This window comes from Agelaius tricolor, unplaced genomic scaffold, assembly GCF_023055355.1.
Source record: "Agelaius tricolor isolate 1412-34295 unplaced genomic scaffold, bAgeTri1.0.p SCAF_23, whole genome shotgun sequence".
Taxonomy (NCBI): domain Eukaryota; kingdom Metazoa; phylum Chordata; class Aves; order Passeriformes; family Icteridae; genus Agelaius; species Agelaius tricolor.
In genome coordinates, this window is record NW_027269283.1 from 4,248,750 (window position 1) to 4,262,945 (window position 14,196).

The 14,196-nt window shown below is 46.5% G+C and overlaps 1 protein-coding gene across 1 annotated transcript in view; it reads left to right on the forward strand.

The window, feature by feature from the left end:
* Positions 1-2,265: 2,265 nt before the first annotated feature.
* TOP1 (DNA topoisomerase I) overlaps positions 2,266-14,196 on the forward strand; it is a 66,072-nt gene continuing 54,141 nt past the window's right edge. Inside the window, exons 1-2 of the mRNA XM_071446502.1 lie at positions 2,266-2,426; positions 2,924-2,948. Coding sequence (XP_071302603.1) covers positions 2,394-2,426; positions 2,924-2,948 — 58 coding nt within the window. The 5' untranslated portion in view covers positions 2,266-2,393. The remainder of the gene's footprint in view (positions 2,427-2,923; positions 2,949-14,196) is intronic.

Genomic DNA, 14,196 nt, shown 5'->3' on the forward strand with positions numbered 1-14,196 from the left:
CAGCATTACCCTGTGGAAAACTGGGGACAAAACGGATCCCACGGCATGGCTGGGTTTGGGAGGTGCCTCTGCAGGCTCTCCTACAGCAGGTTACACAGGTTTGTGTCCCGGTGGGATTCCAATAGCTCCAGAGGAGGAGGCTCCGTGCAGCAGGTGGGAAGCGATTCCTGGGAGGCATCTGGAGCACGGCTGTCTCACCCGCAGGTTCCCCCGTGGTGTGAGAGGTGTTTGACATTCGAGCACAAGGTTGTGCTCGTCCCTAAAGGCTCTGGCAGTGCTGCCGCGGCAGTGATCCTTGTCAGGACCTGAGATACCAAACTGGGGAGCTCCCTGTTCCTTCCGAGCTCTGCCACCCGGCTCTCAGCAGGCTCCTGCCGGCAGCACAGCGCTGAACCTCTCGTGTGCCGGTTTCGGGGGCTCTGCTTTGCAAGCAGAGATGCAGTGAAGGTGGCAGCTGCTGGAAGGGGCCGTGCTGCCTTCCCCTGCACAGGGCTGGCTGCAGCTGCAGCGTGCCGGGTCCCTTTCTTGTGGCAGGCACAGCCACCTGAGCAGGGCTGCTTGGGGAGACAAAGATGCGAGGTTTAAAGTGAAATTGCTGCTTCAAAGGGAGAGCTTTGAGGAATTTCTAATGTTGGAAGCAGGAGGTGCCAGCCCGCTCCCAGGCTGTCTCAAAAGACACAGCCCTGCAGCCCGGGATGGCAGCAAAGGAGGGGCTCAAACCCAGGGCAAAGCCTGCCTTCACCTCATTCTTGTGAGCCAGGGGCACACACCTCTTCCCGGTGTCTGAAACAGCCCTTTCATTACGTTTATATTTAAAAAATCTATCAGTGACTAAAGCAGTTTGCATAATAAACAGCTCCAGAGCCAGAAATATTTGCCTGCTCTCGGTAAAAAAAGGAAGTCCTCAGATCCTCTTCTGAAGACGGTAAGAAAGTGACAGAGTTTTCCCTTTGCAGGATATAAATATGCAGTGCAAATAGGTGGCTGCTGTCACTGCTTACATTTTGATGTATCTCTTCAGATAGCCTGGCAGCGCCAGGTTATTTTAGTGTCAAATCAAAGCTCTGGTTGTGTAAAGAAGCTGAGGAAAGGTACAGTCTGTGTTGCAGCAGAGGATGGAAGCTCCAAGAAGACTGGAGTCAGTCCTGTGAGACACGTACCAGCCATGCATACTAAACCTGCCATTTAGTACACCGACAAGAAAACCCGTTTATAAGAGCTGCTGCGGAACAGAAATAAATGTCTTCAGGTTTGGCTTGAGGAAGGAGGGGTGTTTTTCTAGGCAGGCACGTGCTTCATTATCACATTACCTAAAAGAAAATAAAGCTTTGGCCCCATTTACCCTCCATTTCCTCGCAGGAGAAAGAAATTTTAAGAGCCTGCTGATGCCAGGAGAAAAACCTTGCGGGCTGATCCCTTTTTAATGCTCTTGTATGCAATGCACCAGTGCTGTCCTTGACTTAAACGAGTCAAGTGAGCCCAAACCTGCCTGATCTGCATCCCCCCCCAGCATCTCCTCGTGGTTCCTGCGGCCCCCGCACGCCAGCCTGGTGCGGTGGCGTGCAGAGGCGGACAGCGAGGGGTCAGCAATACCGATAACAGAGACTGATAACGAGGGGTCTGCGGGACAGGGGCGCGCACCCACTCTCCTCCTCTCACTAGGAAATGCTCTAATTGCCCTGCGCTGGTGCCTGTGGGGGGGTCTGGCGCGGCGGGACTTCAGGGAAAGCCCCGAGGGCCCCATAGCCAGCGGAACCGGGGGCTGCGGGGCCCGGCGGGGTGCGGGGCCATCGCTGTGGGGTTATCGCGGGGAGCAGCGCAAACGCCTCCCCTCAGAGCGGCCCGCCCGCCATGCGGCCCTGGGGGTGGGGCCTGCGGGCAGGGGCGGGGCTCGTATGCAAATACAGCCGGCGGGGCGGGGAGGTAGCGCATGCGCGCTGCGCGCACGGAGCAGCACGGGTTCTTACACAATGCACCGGGCCGGGCAGCCGCGGGGAGGGGGCGGGGCCTCGCATCTAAATGAAGCCGAATTTTGCCGCGCCATTGGATGAGAGAAAGGAAGGAGCGGGACCGGATATGTAAAGCAGCGAGCCGGCGTAGCGTACGGTGGGGAGGTAGCGGGTCGGAGCGGTCACGCCGGCGGGGTGTGGCCCGCATGCAAATCATGCCGGCTCTGGAGGCGTGGCTCGGATGCAAATACGCGCGCGGCCGCTTCCCGCCCCCTGCCCGTCAGTCCTCTCCCCGCCGCTTTAAAAGGCGCCGCGCCTGCGCAGAGTGCCGAAACCGGGACTTAGTCTGTTACACAACCGCGCTGCGCTCCCCGCGTCCCGCTCCGCCCGGCGCTCCTCTGCCCGCCGCTCCTCCCGCTCCGCCCGGCCGCCCGCGCCTCCGGCATGAGCGGGGACCAGCTGCACAACGATTCCCAGGTGAGCGCCCCGTGCCCGCCCGCGGGGCGCGCTCCCGGGGGACCCCCGCCGCGCTGCTCGCATCTCCCCGTGCCGGCCCTGGGCTGGCCGCCTCGCCACCCCCGGTAACCCCAGCACGGGGACCGTGCCCCGCGGCCGCCCCCATAAGTCTGGGCAGAGCCCTGTCAGCCCCGCTGTCCCCCCGCGGTGGGATGGGGGGCGGTGGGAGCGGGGACCCGCGTGTGACCCCCGGGCTGGGCGGAGAAGGGGAGGGGGCGCCTGCCGAGCTCCCCCGGCTCGCTCCCCTTTGGGGGGCTCGGGAGGGTTCCCCTCATGAGCTGTGCGGGGGCCGGGGGGGCGCTTCACCGGTTCCCCCATCACCTTCCGCATCGCGCCGGGCTTTTCTCATTTAGTATTTAATTCCCCTAAAAATGAGGGTGAGGGCGGGGGTGGGGGTCCCCCGGAGCGCCGCGGAGCTGGGCGTGCTGACGGTGTGTCCCTGTGTGCTCTCCCCGCAGATCGAGGCGGATTTCCGAGCGAACGGTGAGTGCGGCCCCGGCGCGCCCCTCGCACAGACATGGCGTCCCAGAGACTAAGTCCCGGCTCCGCGCTCACCGGCCCCATTGTTCCCATCGAGCTGCCAAAAGCGCCCCTTTCCCGCCGGGATCAGCCCCCCCCGACCCCCGCCGCCCCGAGTGGGGGCACCGCAGGCCCCCGATCCGAGCGCAGCGGCTCTGCCGGGGTCGCCTTTGGGCCCCGATTCCTCCCTGGAAAGTCGCCTTGTCGACGGTCGGGACTTAGTCTCTGCGCCATTTTCTTTTTCTCTCTCTCTCTCTCTGTGGCTTTTCTCTCCTTCTCCTCCCCGAGCTGCCGCCGAGCCGCCTCTGCAGAGGCACCGGGCCGCCATCCCCGGCACCAGCCCCTTGTAACCGAGGGGAAAGCAAAGTTTTTAGCTAAAAAAAAAAAAAAAAAAATTAAAAATCCCAAGTCGCTTTTTTTTTTTTTTTTTTTTTTTAAATCGCAGGCTCCCTCCCCCACTGCTCCCCGTCTCTGTTCTTTTGAGGGAATCCCTCCCTTCCCCTAAAATGAAAGGTGATTGCAACATGTTGCTCTTTAAAAGAAGCTGCTGCATCCATTTTAAGATCAGTCTTATTTTCTTCCTGGCTATTTAAATGATGTGACTTTAACTTGTTAGATGGGTTTTTTAAATTAAAATGAAAACCTACTTTAAAAAACCCAAAAGACCATAGTGTAGACAATTCCAGAAAGGTAGACAGCATCACTTTAGGGACTTTACAAGCTAACTTTATTTTGTTCAGAAACATTTACAGGAGTCCTGTAATTTAATATATATATACACTTATATATAATTTTTGGTATATTTATATATTTATATATGAATATATATGCCTAGCTGTCTATATGTATATTTATATTCATATATATATATACAGACGTACAATATTTTCTAATCAGCCTGTTGACTGCTAACTTTTTCTGGTAATTTATTAATTTTTATAGGAAGCAAGCTGATTGCAATCCTTGTCTCATTTGATAGGTGTCAAATTGAAGGGCTTAAATAGGGTGAAAAGGAGTTGAGGGTATACAACCAACCTTTGTGTGTGTGTATTACTGTCACTGTTTGGGATGTGTGAGGAGCTCTGAGCTGTCCCCTGACTGCTGAGTTGTTAGAGGACCAAAAGGGGGTTGAAAATATCTGCTTGACTTATAGTTACACTAATTTTTAGAATGCTTCTCTGGATGATGTCCACGTGCCTGGTTGCTTTGTAGGCTATTGCGTGTAAATATTTACAGATCTACGCTTGCGAGCACCTTTCGTTCTGTCAGTTCATTGGAATGTGATTGTGTGTGTGCAGCAGGAGCAGACAGTATTAAATATGCACATTTTGAACTCTTCATTTCCATTCTGAATTTATAGTGGGGCTCTATGAATAATTGTTATCAGGAAAAAAGGGTGCAGTGGATTTCCCAAGAAGTACGGGTGTAACTCTTGAAGCATTTTTAATATACTTGCTTCATCTAAGGATCATCTTTATTTAGGGAAAAATGCTCCCTGGTAAGCTTTAGTTATTTAGTACTGTTGTACATAGAGGAAGTGATGTATATTTGACCTTTTGACTCCATCTTCCAGTGAACCTTTCAGAGGGATTTCTCTCCTCTATTGTGACCATGTGCTGTTTTATTCTTCTAAGAGCTTTAGTCATACAGCTCTTAAAACTCCTGTGGTTTTTATTTCTACCATGTGTTGAAGGAATTCAATACAGAAATTCAAAGTCAGACACCTTGATGGAAAAACCGAATTCCTGGTAAATCAAGCACACCCAACAAATCCATACCAGTGCAGGCATCAGCACCCTTTCCCTCCTACTGTAATTATTTGTGGCAGTCATGTAACATCACTGTCATTGATCAGAGGCCCCTAAACCCCAAAACCTTTTTCAGCACTGGAAGGTATGTGTAACCCTGTTAGTCTTGCTAAGGGAATAATGCTGAATAGACACTGGACTCTCTGAACTTGTGACCACCCCTGATCTCCCTGAAAGTCTGTCACCTCTCTTGCTCTGAGCCTGGTTTCCCCTGCACAGGAGCTCTTTGCACTGGTGCATCGGGAATTGTCACACGCGGATGTGAGAACAGCGGTTCTCCTTCAGGCAGAGCACCGAGGCTCTCACTCTTATTTTCTTGGTTTTTTGATCCTATTTAGTGGCAAAGGTTAGGAATGGGTGGTAGGAATCCCAAGTGCCAGGTTTTTTTTCCCCCAGATGTTTAGAATTGGTTTGTACTCTGATTATTGTCAGGCAGCGCTAAACAGTAAAGCCAAACTCTCCTTTTAGGCCTCCTGTACTTCACATTTGGGGGAAGGGAAGTTTTTCTGGGGGCTGGTACTGACTCATTCTAAGTGTTGAGTGTAGCAGCAGTAAACATTTTTGTTAGTTAAGAGTGTTTTGGGTGACTTTTGGCTAGTGTATCAGTAATAGAGCAGCTTTAGCACTTTGAAGCTTCCTGTTGTTACTAATGTTCCTATCTGGGTCAGTGGACACACTCCTTCGAGTTGTGGTCACACAAGTTGTTGCAGCTGCAGTGGGTTGGGTGGATCTGCCCATTGTAGGTCACCACGGTGCAGCCTGGTTGTAGCTGGGTCTGGTTACACACCCATTTCATTGATAGCAGGGTAGTGCTGGGTATGAGAGGGGGTGCCAGCTGTAAATACGTGTTCCTGGCTATTTCTTGTCATTAAATTGCCAGATCACTCTAAGCAAGAGTGTCCTGGGCAAATTCCAACTTGAGTAATTGCATTCCATGTCAATATCCAGGTTCTCCCCCCTGTTTGGCTGTGGTGGGTATTTTTTTCACCTTAGCTGTATTTTTAGTATCCGTACGCATTGCAAAGAATTTTCCATGTTCAGTCCTAGCAGTGCCTGTTTGCAGACCATGCTGAGAGCAGTATTGTGCTGAAACAGCCAGCCTTTGCTGCAAGTAACATCCTTGCAGTCCTCAGCATTCAGAAGGGAAATGGAGTCCAAAATTATTGTTTCCAACTACAGCTTGGATGCTGAAAATGTCCCCACCTCCACAGATTTGGATTCTATTGAGTTTTGCCTTTAAGAGCTTTGTTACTCGGGTTGGATGTAACAACCTCTTACTACTGAGGGCAATGAGACTAAAAGCAATTTATCTTGACTTTGAGCTCTCCCATTGTGTTTGCAGAGTGCAGTAGATAAAAATTACTGTTGTTTGCAAAATAATCAAATTGCATTCCAAAACTACTAAATTCTACTAACTGCTATTAGTGCCTTGGCTGCTCAGCAGCCTGTGATCAGAACTTGTGTAAAATCCAGAAGTACTCAGTGTGGAGACTGAGGACATCACCCCAAGCAGTGCTTTTTGCTTCCAGTTGATTTGGCCAGTAATGTTAAGATGCAATTTGAGGTCAAGTATCACTGGAGTAACCATTACAGTGCGTTAACAGGAGTCAAGTGTGAATTTGTCCAGCCTCACAGAGGTGGCTTCTGGAATTCAAACATGTTTGAAGGAGGGGCTTGCTTTAACAGTGAGTATTTTTTTGGAGAAAAAACCTGAAGCCCTTACTGGTGCAGCATCTTATCAGGAGCTGGCAGGTTTTTTTTGTTGGCCCAAGCACTCATGGGGCATCTGTGTATTTATCAGGCTGGCAACATAAAGGAATGAGCAAGAGGGAAATTCAAATTAAATAACAGGAGTGCTGAACCAAATGCCTTACAAGTTAAGGAATTTCAGCACGTTTTGTGTTTTGCATTAAATTCATGTTTCATGGATGACAGAGCTGTGCAATAAGAGGTGTGGGTGATTTAAATGCTAACAAACTGTAGAGCAACATAGCAGAGATCTTTAGGATTTCTCAGTGGTTGTGAAACAGTCTGTTGGAGACCAGATTTGTGCTTCCTTGCTGCTGCCTTTGCTGGCGCCTTCTGGATGGGTGAGAGTTTTTTGAAGGAGAGCAGGGCCACTTCTGGCACAGGGCTGTGTGTACCTTAGCAGTGCTGTTAGAGCCACTGTGCTAAACAAACTGCACGGATTTAGGAAGTGTGAAGGCACTGCCTGTGCTCTGTGTGTGTGTGACATGGCAGGGAGAAACTGTCTTTTAAGTTCCCTGGGAACACGTCTCAGGAATGCTTTAAATGTCAAATGTTTGGCAAGGGATCCAAAGTACAAAAGGTAATTAATAGTATTTAGGTGCAGATTGATATCTCTGCTGAAAATTTCCTTTGCCTTTTCTGTGATACGTGGAGATGAGAATCCAGAAGAATGTAGCTTGTTCCTTCCTTGCATGGCTCCCTGCCTTTGCTCCAGACTGCAGTGCTGGTGGTGAGCCTGCATTGTGGGAAGTGCTGCCCACAGCCTCAGAACAATACTTGGGTAGTTTTAAGTCTGCAACCACTTAGATTTTTTTTTTTTTTTAATTTCAGAAGTATTTTACATAAGACGCCAATCTTTGCAAAATTTCTTAATTTTATTTTTGCATTGATTTTCAATATGTTCACAGCAATCTCTTTCAGGGCTTGTTAGGATATGACAGTGTAGCTTCACGATGGGAATTTTCAAATTGTGATAGGTGAGAGTACTCTGAAGTAAATTTCTCATTCATGACACTTCTCAGAAATGTAAATAAACATATTGTTGGTAAGCTGTTCTTCACTATCATGTGCTACATAAGTTGGTTGTATTTATTTTCCCCAGCAGAAGCCTCAGAAGGGCTTTGCTAAAGACCTTGAGGTCTGTTGTGTTAATTGTTCTGACACATTCTGCATTTAGTTTAAAACTTAATGGGTGTCTGGTGGGAGTGGGGAGTTGAGTGTGTTTCTGGGAGCTGCAGCTGACTTGTGTTTTTGTTAAAACTCAGCAGAATTACTTAAATGTGCTGGAAGATGTGTTTCAGGGGTTAATGGCCCGTGTGTTTCTTCCTCCTAGCAGGTTTTCTTAAGATGTTTCTTCTTTCACTCCAGTGTTAAGTGCTCTCTGTTACTAATGTGTTATCAGGGCTTCTTTGTTTACTTTGTAAAACATGAAAAATTTTGAACCAGGGGACCTGTGTAAAAGTGTGCTTTTTTTACATGGCTTCATGTAAATTAGACACACAGCTCATAAATGTGATCAAGCACAAATCAGATTTAATTTCATTTACAACTGTGACTTCAGATATTTGTTAGATAGTTCATTGAATTCCAACCTCCTGAGTTGCACTGTCAGCAGAAACTGCAATAATATGTAATTATAGCAAGTACTTAACATCTCATTGACTCAAATTCCTCTGTTAATGATTTCACTGGATTCCTGTTAAAGTAATACCTGCTGAAATAGCACAAGCCACTGCCCTGTTAGAGGGAGGCTCCAGGTCAGATTCTTCCTGGTGTTGTAAATTGCTGTAGTTCTGCTAAAACCAATGGAGCACTGACAGTGTATCTGCTTTTTTGTTACTGGACTGCAGGGATGGGCTTTAATGTCACAGGGACTATTTAAGAGAAATACAGTTCAACCTAGGAAATATTTTTTTTTTCCTGGCCTTTCAAGATGGGACAGTTTCTCTTTCAAGTCTGCTTGAGCTGGTTGTGCTGATTCAGTTTCTCATATCCTTGTAGAACATGTAGAGCATTCACAAATATTTATTGGCTTATTAAATTTAATTGATTTTGTGGCTTCCAGTTTTATAGATACTGCTCCCCATTTAGTAGAAAACCTCATACTCCAAAACATGGGAGCAAAGTCTATTTAGTGTTATATATGCTGCTTCTGCCTGGGTTTTTGAAGGTCTGTGTCTTAGCTTTCCGAATCTGAGAGAAGATAGTTGATGTTGAAATCAGTGTTTGTTACATTGCTGTCCTAGGACTGTCCCTTTTGACAGAGCATATGACACATCTGCCTGTACCTTCTCCCTGCAGGACTCTCTGTTCTGAGCTGTTCAGCATGTCAGCATCCAAATGTGGATCATCTTTAGATTTCAGAATCCTCCTGGTCAGGGAATGAGAAAAGGATATGAGCTTGCTGTGGTTTCAGCAGCAAGTTTGCTGCTGTTCTGCTCTTCTGAAAAAAACAGTAGAAAATAAATGTAAAACCCAGTTCATAGGTGCAGTAGGATTTAAAAGGATAGCTCCTTTTAAAGTGCTCCCAGTTACTGTTGTCCTTACTCTGCCAGTAGCTCCCTGCTCCAGTGAGTTCCCCTGTGTGTGCTCTGGTGGCTTCCACTGTCCATCAGTGGTTGAACACTGAATTACTACAGCGTGGAAGTGCTGTTCCAGGCAGAGCAGAGAGAGCCTTTTCTGCTGCAGGCTCCTGCTATTCCCTAGCTCAGCTGAACACGCTGTAGTAGTGCTTTCCCGGTGTGTATGAGACTACAGTATTTTTAGCACAGCGTTTGTTCAAAATGTCCTGGCTGACATAAATGCTAAATAGTTCCAGTGGATTTAATGAGGTTTATAGTTGGAAATATTTTCATCTTGAATGCTTGCTTTTTAAACTACCGATCTTAGTCAATGCTGTAATATCTTGTGGTGTCACAGCGAGAGTTAGGACTTTAGGAAGGTGATGTGAAAAGAAAGGGAGAAGTTAATTTTAGATTCTTGTGACCTGTATGGTGTAAGGAGGATTAAGAATTTGGTTTTGGCTTCAGAAATATGAGCATACCTGCATGTTTTCAAGTGGAGATTTGGTTTCTAAATTTGACTTCTGTAGCTGCTCAGCTGATGAACAAGTGAGAGCTCCAGAATTCAGAATGAAAATGGAGAATGTGAAGCAGTAGTCAATCTTCCTGAAACTTGTTCTTTTGTAACATGTACTTAGCATCAATGATTCTCCGACTTCTTTGAGAAAAAATTAGGACTTTTTAAAAAATCCCTCTCTGTGTCAGCCGGTGCAGTGGCAGGAAATACATTTTTGTGCCAGTCCTTGCAACAAACAATAATCTGGGAGATCCTCCAACTGGTGGAGATCAGACTTGATGCTTTTGGAGATGTGGGAGACCTTGGCAATTAGTTCTCTATTAATGCTAATGATGGAGATGGAGTTCTGTAGTGAGGGAAGATGAGTAGGAGGAGGACAGCGGTTCAAGTAAGAATTGCCTCACAAATTTTCTAGTGTTGTCACAGAGTTCTGGTGATGTTTTCCATCATCTCAAGGCCTGTTTCTCTGCTAGAATAAAATACTCGACTGCTGCTTCACCCTAGGGAAGTTCACCGTGTTTCATGGCTGTTACTTGAGTCTGAACAGTTTCTCTCGAAGGTGGTTGCAGCAGTAGTTCAGTTTGGAAGAATGACTTGCACTGACAGCTGCTCTGGGCTTGGGATCTGCCTGTTCCCAATATGAAGGAGTCCCAAGGACGGGCAGCAGTGAGCATGCCTTACTTCTGTCTTGGGAGGCTTTGGAGGCGGGGGCTGGAAAATGTCTGAAGTGCTTATCTTGATGGGATGGGGGCAGTGCAGGCTCACTGGAGGCACAGCAGGAAAAGTTAGTGTAGGTGCTTGTCCCTCAGCCTCGGCAGACAGTGTCTCCTCAAGAAAAACACCCTGCATCTCCACCTGGAGTACTTAAACCCCTGCCTAAGTCTGAAGGTGTTGACTTCTGAAATTGGGATGATGGCAGGGTAAAGAGGGACAGCATCAGACTGTTGGGAAATGGTTTTAATTGGAAGCTCCTGTCAGTCTCAAAGAGACAAAAGTTGCTTCCCACAGAGCTTCCGATCAGTCGAGGTTTTTGGATTCCTTATTGATATTTTTGACGTGAGTGTATTTGTTCATGTTCACAAGCTTGCCATATGCTTTGTGCAGTTGTGAGCTGTGTGGGTGTCCCTGTATGTATTTTTATCTTATACCTTCGTCAGAGAAGGAGCTTTTTAAGGAGTGTTAGCAAGACAATGCCTTTCTTCTCTATTAGTATTGCAGAATGCTGAGCATCATGGTACCCATCAAAAGATGGAGATTTTCCTTCATAATTCTGCCCAGCATAGACATGTTACAGACAGATGGACATTCATGGAATTCAGCTTTGCAGCAGAGTAATTCTGCAGCTGCCTGTATCTTTCCATCACTGGAGAGAGATTGATTTCTGCCTCAGGAAAGCTTGGAGTGTACTTGCAGCTTCACTAAAATATTTTTATCAGTCTGTGTAACTCATCTTTGGCCATGTCCATTAAACTCATGTTCCATGGTGGGGATATACTTGTGTCCTGGTTTTGGGCAGGCTGGAGTTAAGTTTCTTCATAGTAGCTGGTACAGTGCTGTGCTTTTGGATTTGCTATGAGAATAGTGTTGATAACACACTGATGTTTTAGTTGTTTGGACAACTAGCTAAGTGCCTGCTAGGTCTCATCAGCTGCAGTGTACAGCTGACAGTCTCTTTCACACACACAGCATTCAGCACATAGTGCAGCTTTATTTGGGGGAGAAATACTCTTACATTCTCAATGAAGGCATAGTTCTGGTTCTTCATGATGTCCATTTTCTTCCATAATGCTATTTTTCAGTGGTTTTCTAAAAATAAGACCCTGGTGGCTTTTATTCCTTATTGCTCATTTTTGTAATCCCAGTCATTGATTTGCATAGTGTTACTAATTTTTGCAGCAAGCATCTAAGACCTCAGTAGTTGAATATTTTGCTGTGTTTAAGAAAAAATTATAAGAAGAAATTAAATATGAGATCTGGTGTTGAACATGCATAAACTGCATACAGCTTTTCTGCCTAAAATCCACTGTTTGGCTGCCCTGAAATAAGTTTTACCAAATGCTTTGGAATTTCTGAAGTGTTGGGCTCACTCTATTACTCAGTGTAGGCAGCAGGAAATTGGAAGTTGTCTTGTTTCCATCCAAATGTCTTGTCAGTTTGGTGAAGCTCGATGTGTGGCAGTGTCTAAAGGGAATAATTTTAAGAATTTTTAAGAACAGTTTTTTTAGACATTGGCCAGAGATGTGGCTTCATAGTTAAAAAGTCAAGAAAATAATTCCTAGGGATGGAGCAATCCCCAAGTGCAGATAGCTTTTTAATTTTTTCCTGGCATTTGTCACATACTCTGCTCTGTTGCCTAACACAGCTTCTGACACACGAGAGCATGAACTTGTAGAGTGTTATCCAGAACATTTTTTCTTTCATTTGTCACTTCTGTACACATTTTCAATTGAACAACATTGCAACAGCTTTTCCTGTGCATGTAACATGGAATAGATGACCTGTACTTTAGGGCCAGGGCAATGTACTTTAGTTGAACTTTTTATTGATGGCAATATTTTACTACTCAAGGCTTATCCTGGTATTTGAACAAGGGCCAGGCTTGTCAAAACAGCTGCTCCTCTTCCTCTGAGGTTGCACTTTCTTGTTTTGCAGAGGTGGCTTATAAAGACCTTTTAGGAGAGAAGACACTTCAGCGTTTTTTCTCCCTTTAAACTATAGAGTCTGTTGCAGATTTTTCAGTAGCTGGAGATGGAGTTGAGAAACATGGTGATCTTCTAAGTAAAAGGCAGAGATTTCTGGAGTTAGTGTTTAAGCACAACTTGTAAGCAGAGTTTTAGGAGGAGAGAATTACAGGTAGTAGCAGGAGACAGACCCCCTGTTACATACAGTCTCTTTGGAGACCTGATAACCAGGTGGAAGGCTGTCTTCCTTCATCTGCTCTGCAGCAGATGCAAGAGGATGGAGTTTGTGCTGTCCTTAGGGAGATTAGTAGCTGATAAGTTGGCAATTCTTATTCCAGCTTCTGGTTTGGTGCAGTGCTGCCTTGCCAGCTGTCACCTTGTCTGGAGTGCTCGGTGCTCTGCTCAGGACATGAGGGTGGAGGGTTCAATGTGAAGAGAGACTCTTTTGAAGCTGAAGGCAGGAAGCACCAGGGAGGGACATTTTGTTACTCATGGATGCTGTGTCTGGGTTTAAGGTCATTTGTGCTGTACATTGTTATCTTGTCCTCAGGCCATATTGTTTAAACAGGCAGCACAATGGGGAAAGAGGGAGTACTATGCTCTTCTCAGAGCTGGAGAAACCAGAACATAGTGGAGTGATTTTTTTCCAGCACAGAAATAGATGTAAAGCTGTCTGGCTGGGATGGAGATTCAGTTCCATCTTGGACACTTGCTTCTGACTTTTAATTCCTTCTCCAGCTTAAGACTGAGGTGCTTATCAAAGGGCAGCACATAGTAAAAAAAAAAAAAAGGAGCTTCTGCAGTTTTAGCATATTGTTATATGCAAATCTCATCTCAGGGGCTAAGGTGGGCGTTTTTTTCTGTGGTGCTATATTATTTTACAAATACTTATGATACAGTACAAATTAGAAATGTTGTGTGGAAGGTTCTGCAATTAATGAAATCACTGGATTTGCAATAGAGAGATGGTGTCTTCCTGGTTTGTGTGCAGGGTTCTGGTATCAAGTACATCAGTCTCTTGCACCATACAGCCACCTTGCCGTGAGTGTCTCCTAACTGGGCCTGGAGCAATAGGAAGAGCAAATTATGTCTTCTCCCACTTGGTGAATGCTTGTGAATGTGTGAGTAAGATCAGTTTTTGGAAAGATAAAATAGCTGGGATGGGCAGGTACTGGTTTAAACTTGCCTTAGGAAGGCACCTTACAAGTCAGACGAGCACTCTCCAGTTTAATCCAGCCTTTTGGGAAACGGGAAGCTGGAGCTCTTTGGAGATCCATGTGAAGGGGATGATTCATTGCAACACAAGCAGCATGTACAAAATGGAGGGATGAAGGAGAGCTAGTGACGTACTCTGAGGTTTGTTCTCTAGAGTTAATGACCACCAGATGGGGAATAAAAGGCAGCCTGCTTTTCTTTTGAGGACCGGGAATGTCATTGAGGCTGTTAAAATGTGCTGTATCTGTGGTAATGCTGCTTGTGCACAGCAAACCCTTTGATGTGTGGATCAGAGTTAACTTTCCTTGCTGGTGTTTCCCCTCACCACTTGGCTTTTGGCTGAAGATGAGATTCTTGTAGCGTGGTTTACAGAGCACCTCAAGGATACAGAGCAAAAGTCTTTGCGTGCTTTCTGCAGTAGAAAAAGTGAGGTGCAGGTTGTGTTCCTGTGCACAGTGTAAGCAGCCAGACACCCAGGGGCAGTTGGTTCATGTGGACAGAACTGCAGTGTGAGATGAACTCATAACAACAGTGACCCTGGTTAACTTCTGCAGTGTTGCCCAATCCCTCTGGAGGTGTCATCCCCATCCGTCTTTGCAGTAAGCAAGCACTGGCACAAATCAGAGTCTGAATGTCAGTGCTGTTAGCTCTGATGCTCACAAGTTGTCATCCTAGAAGTGT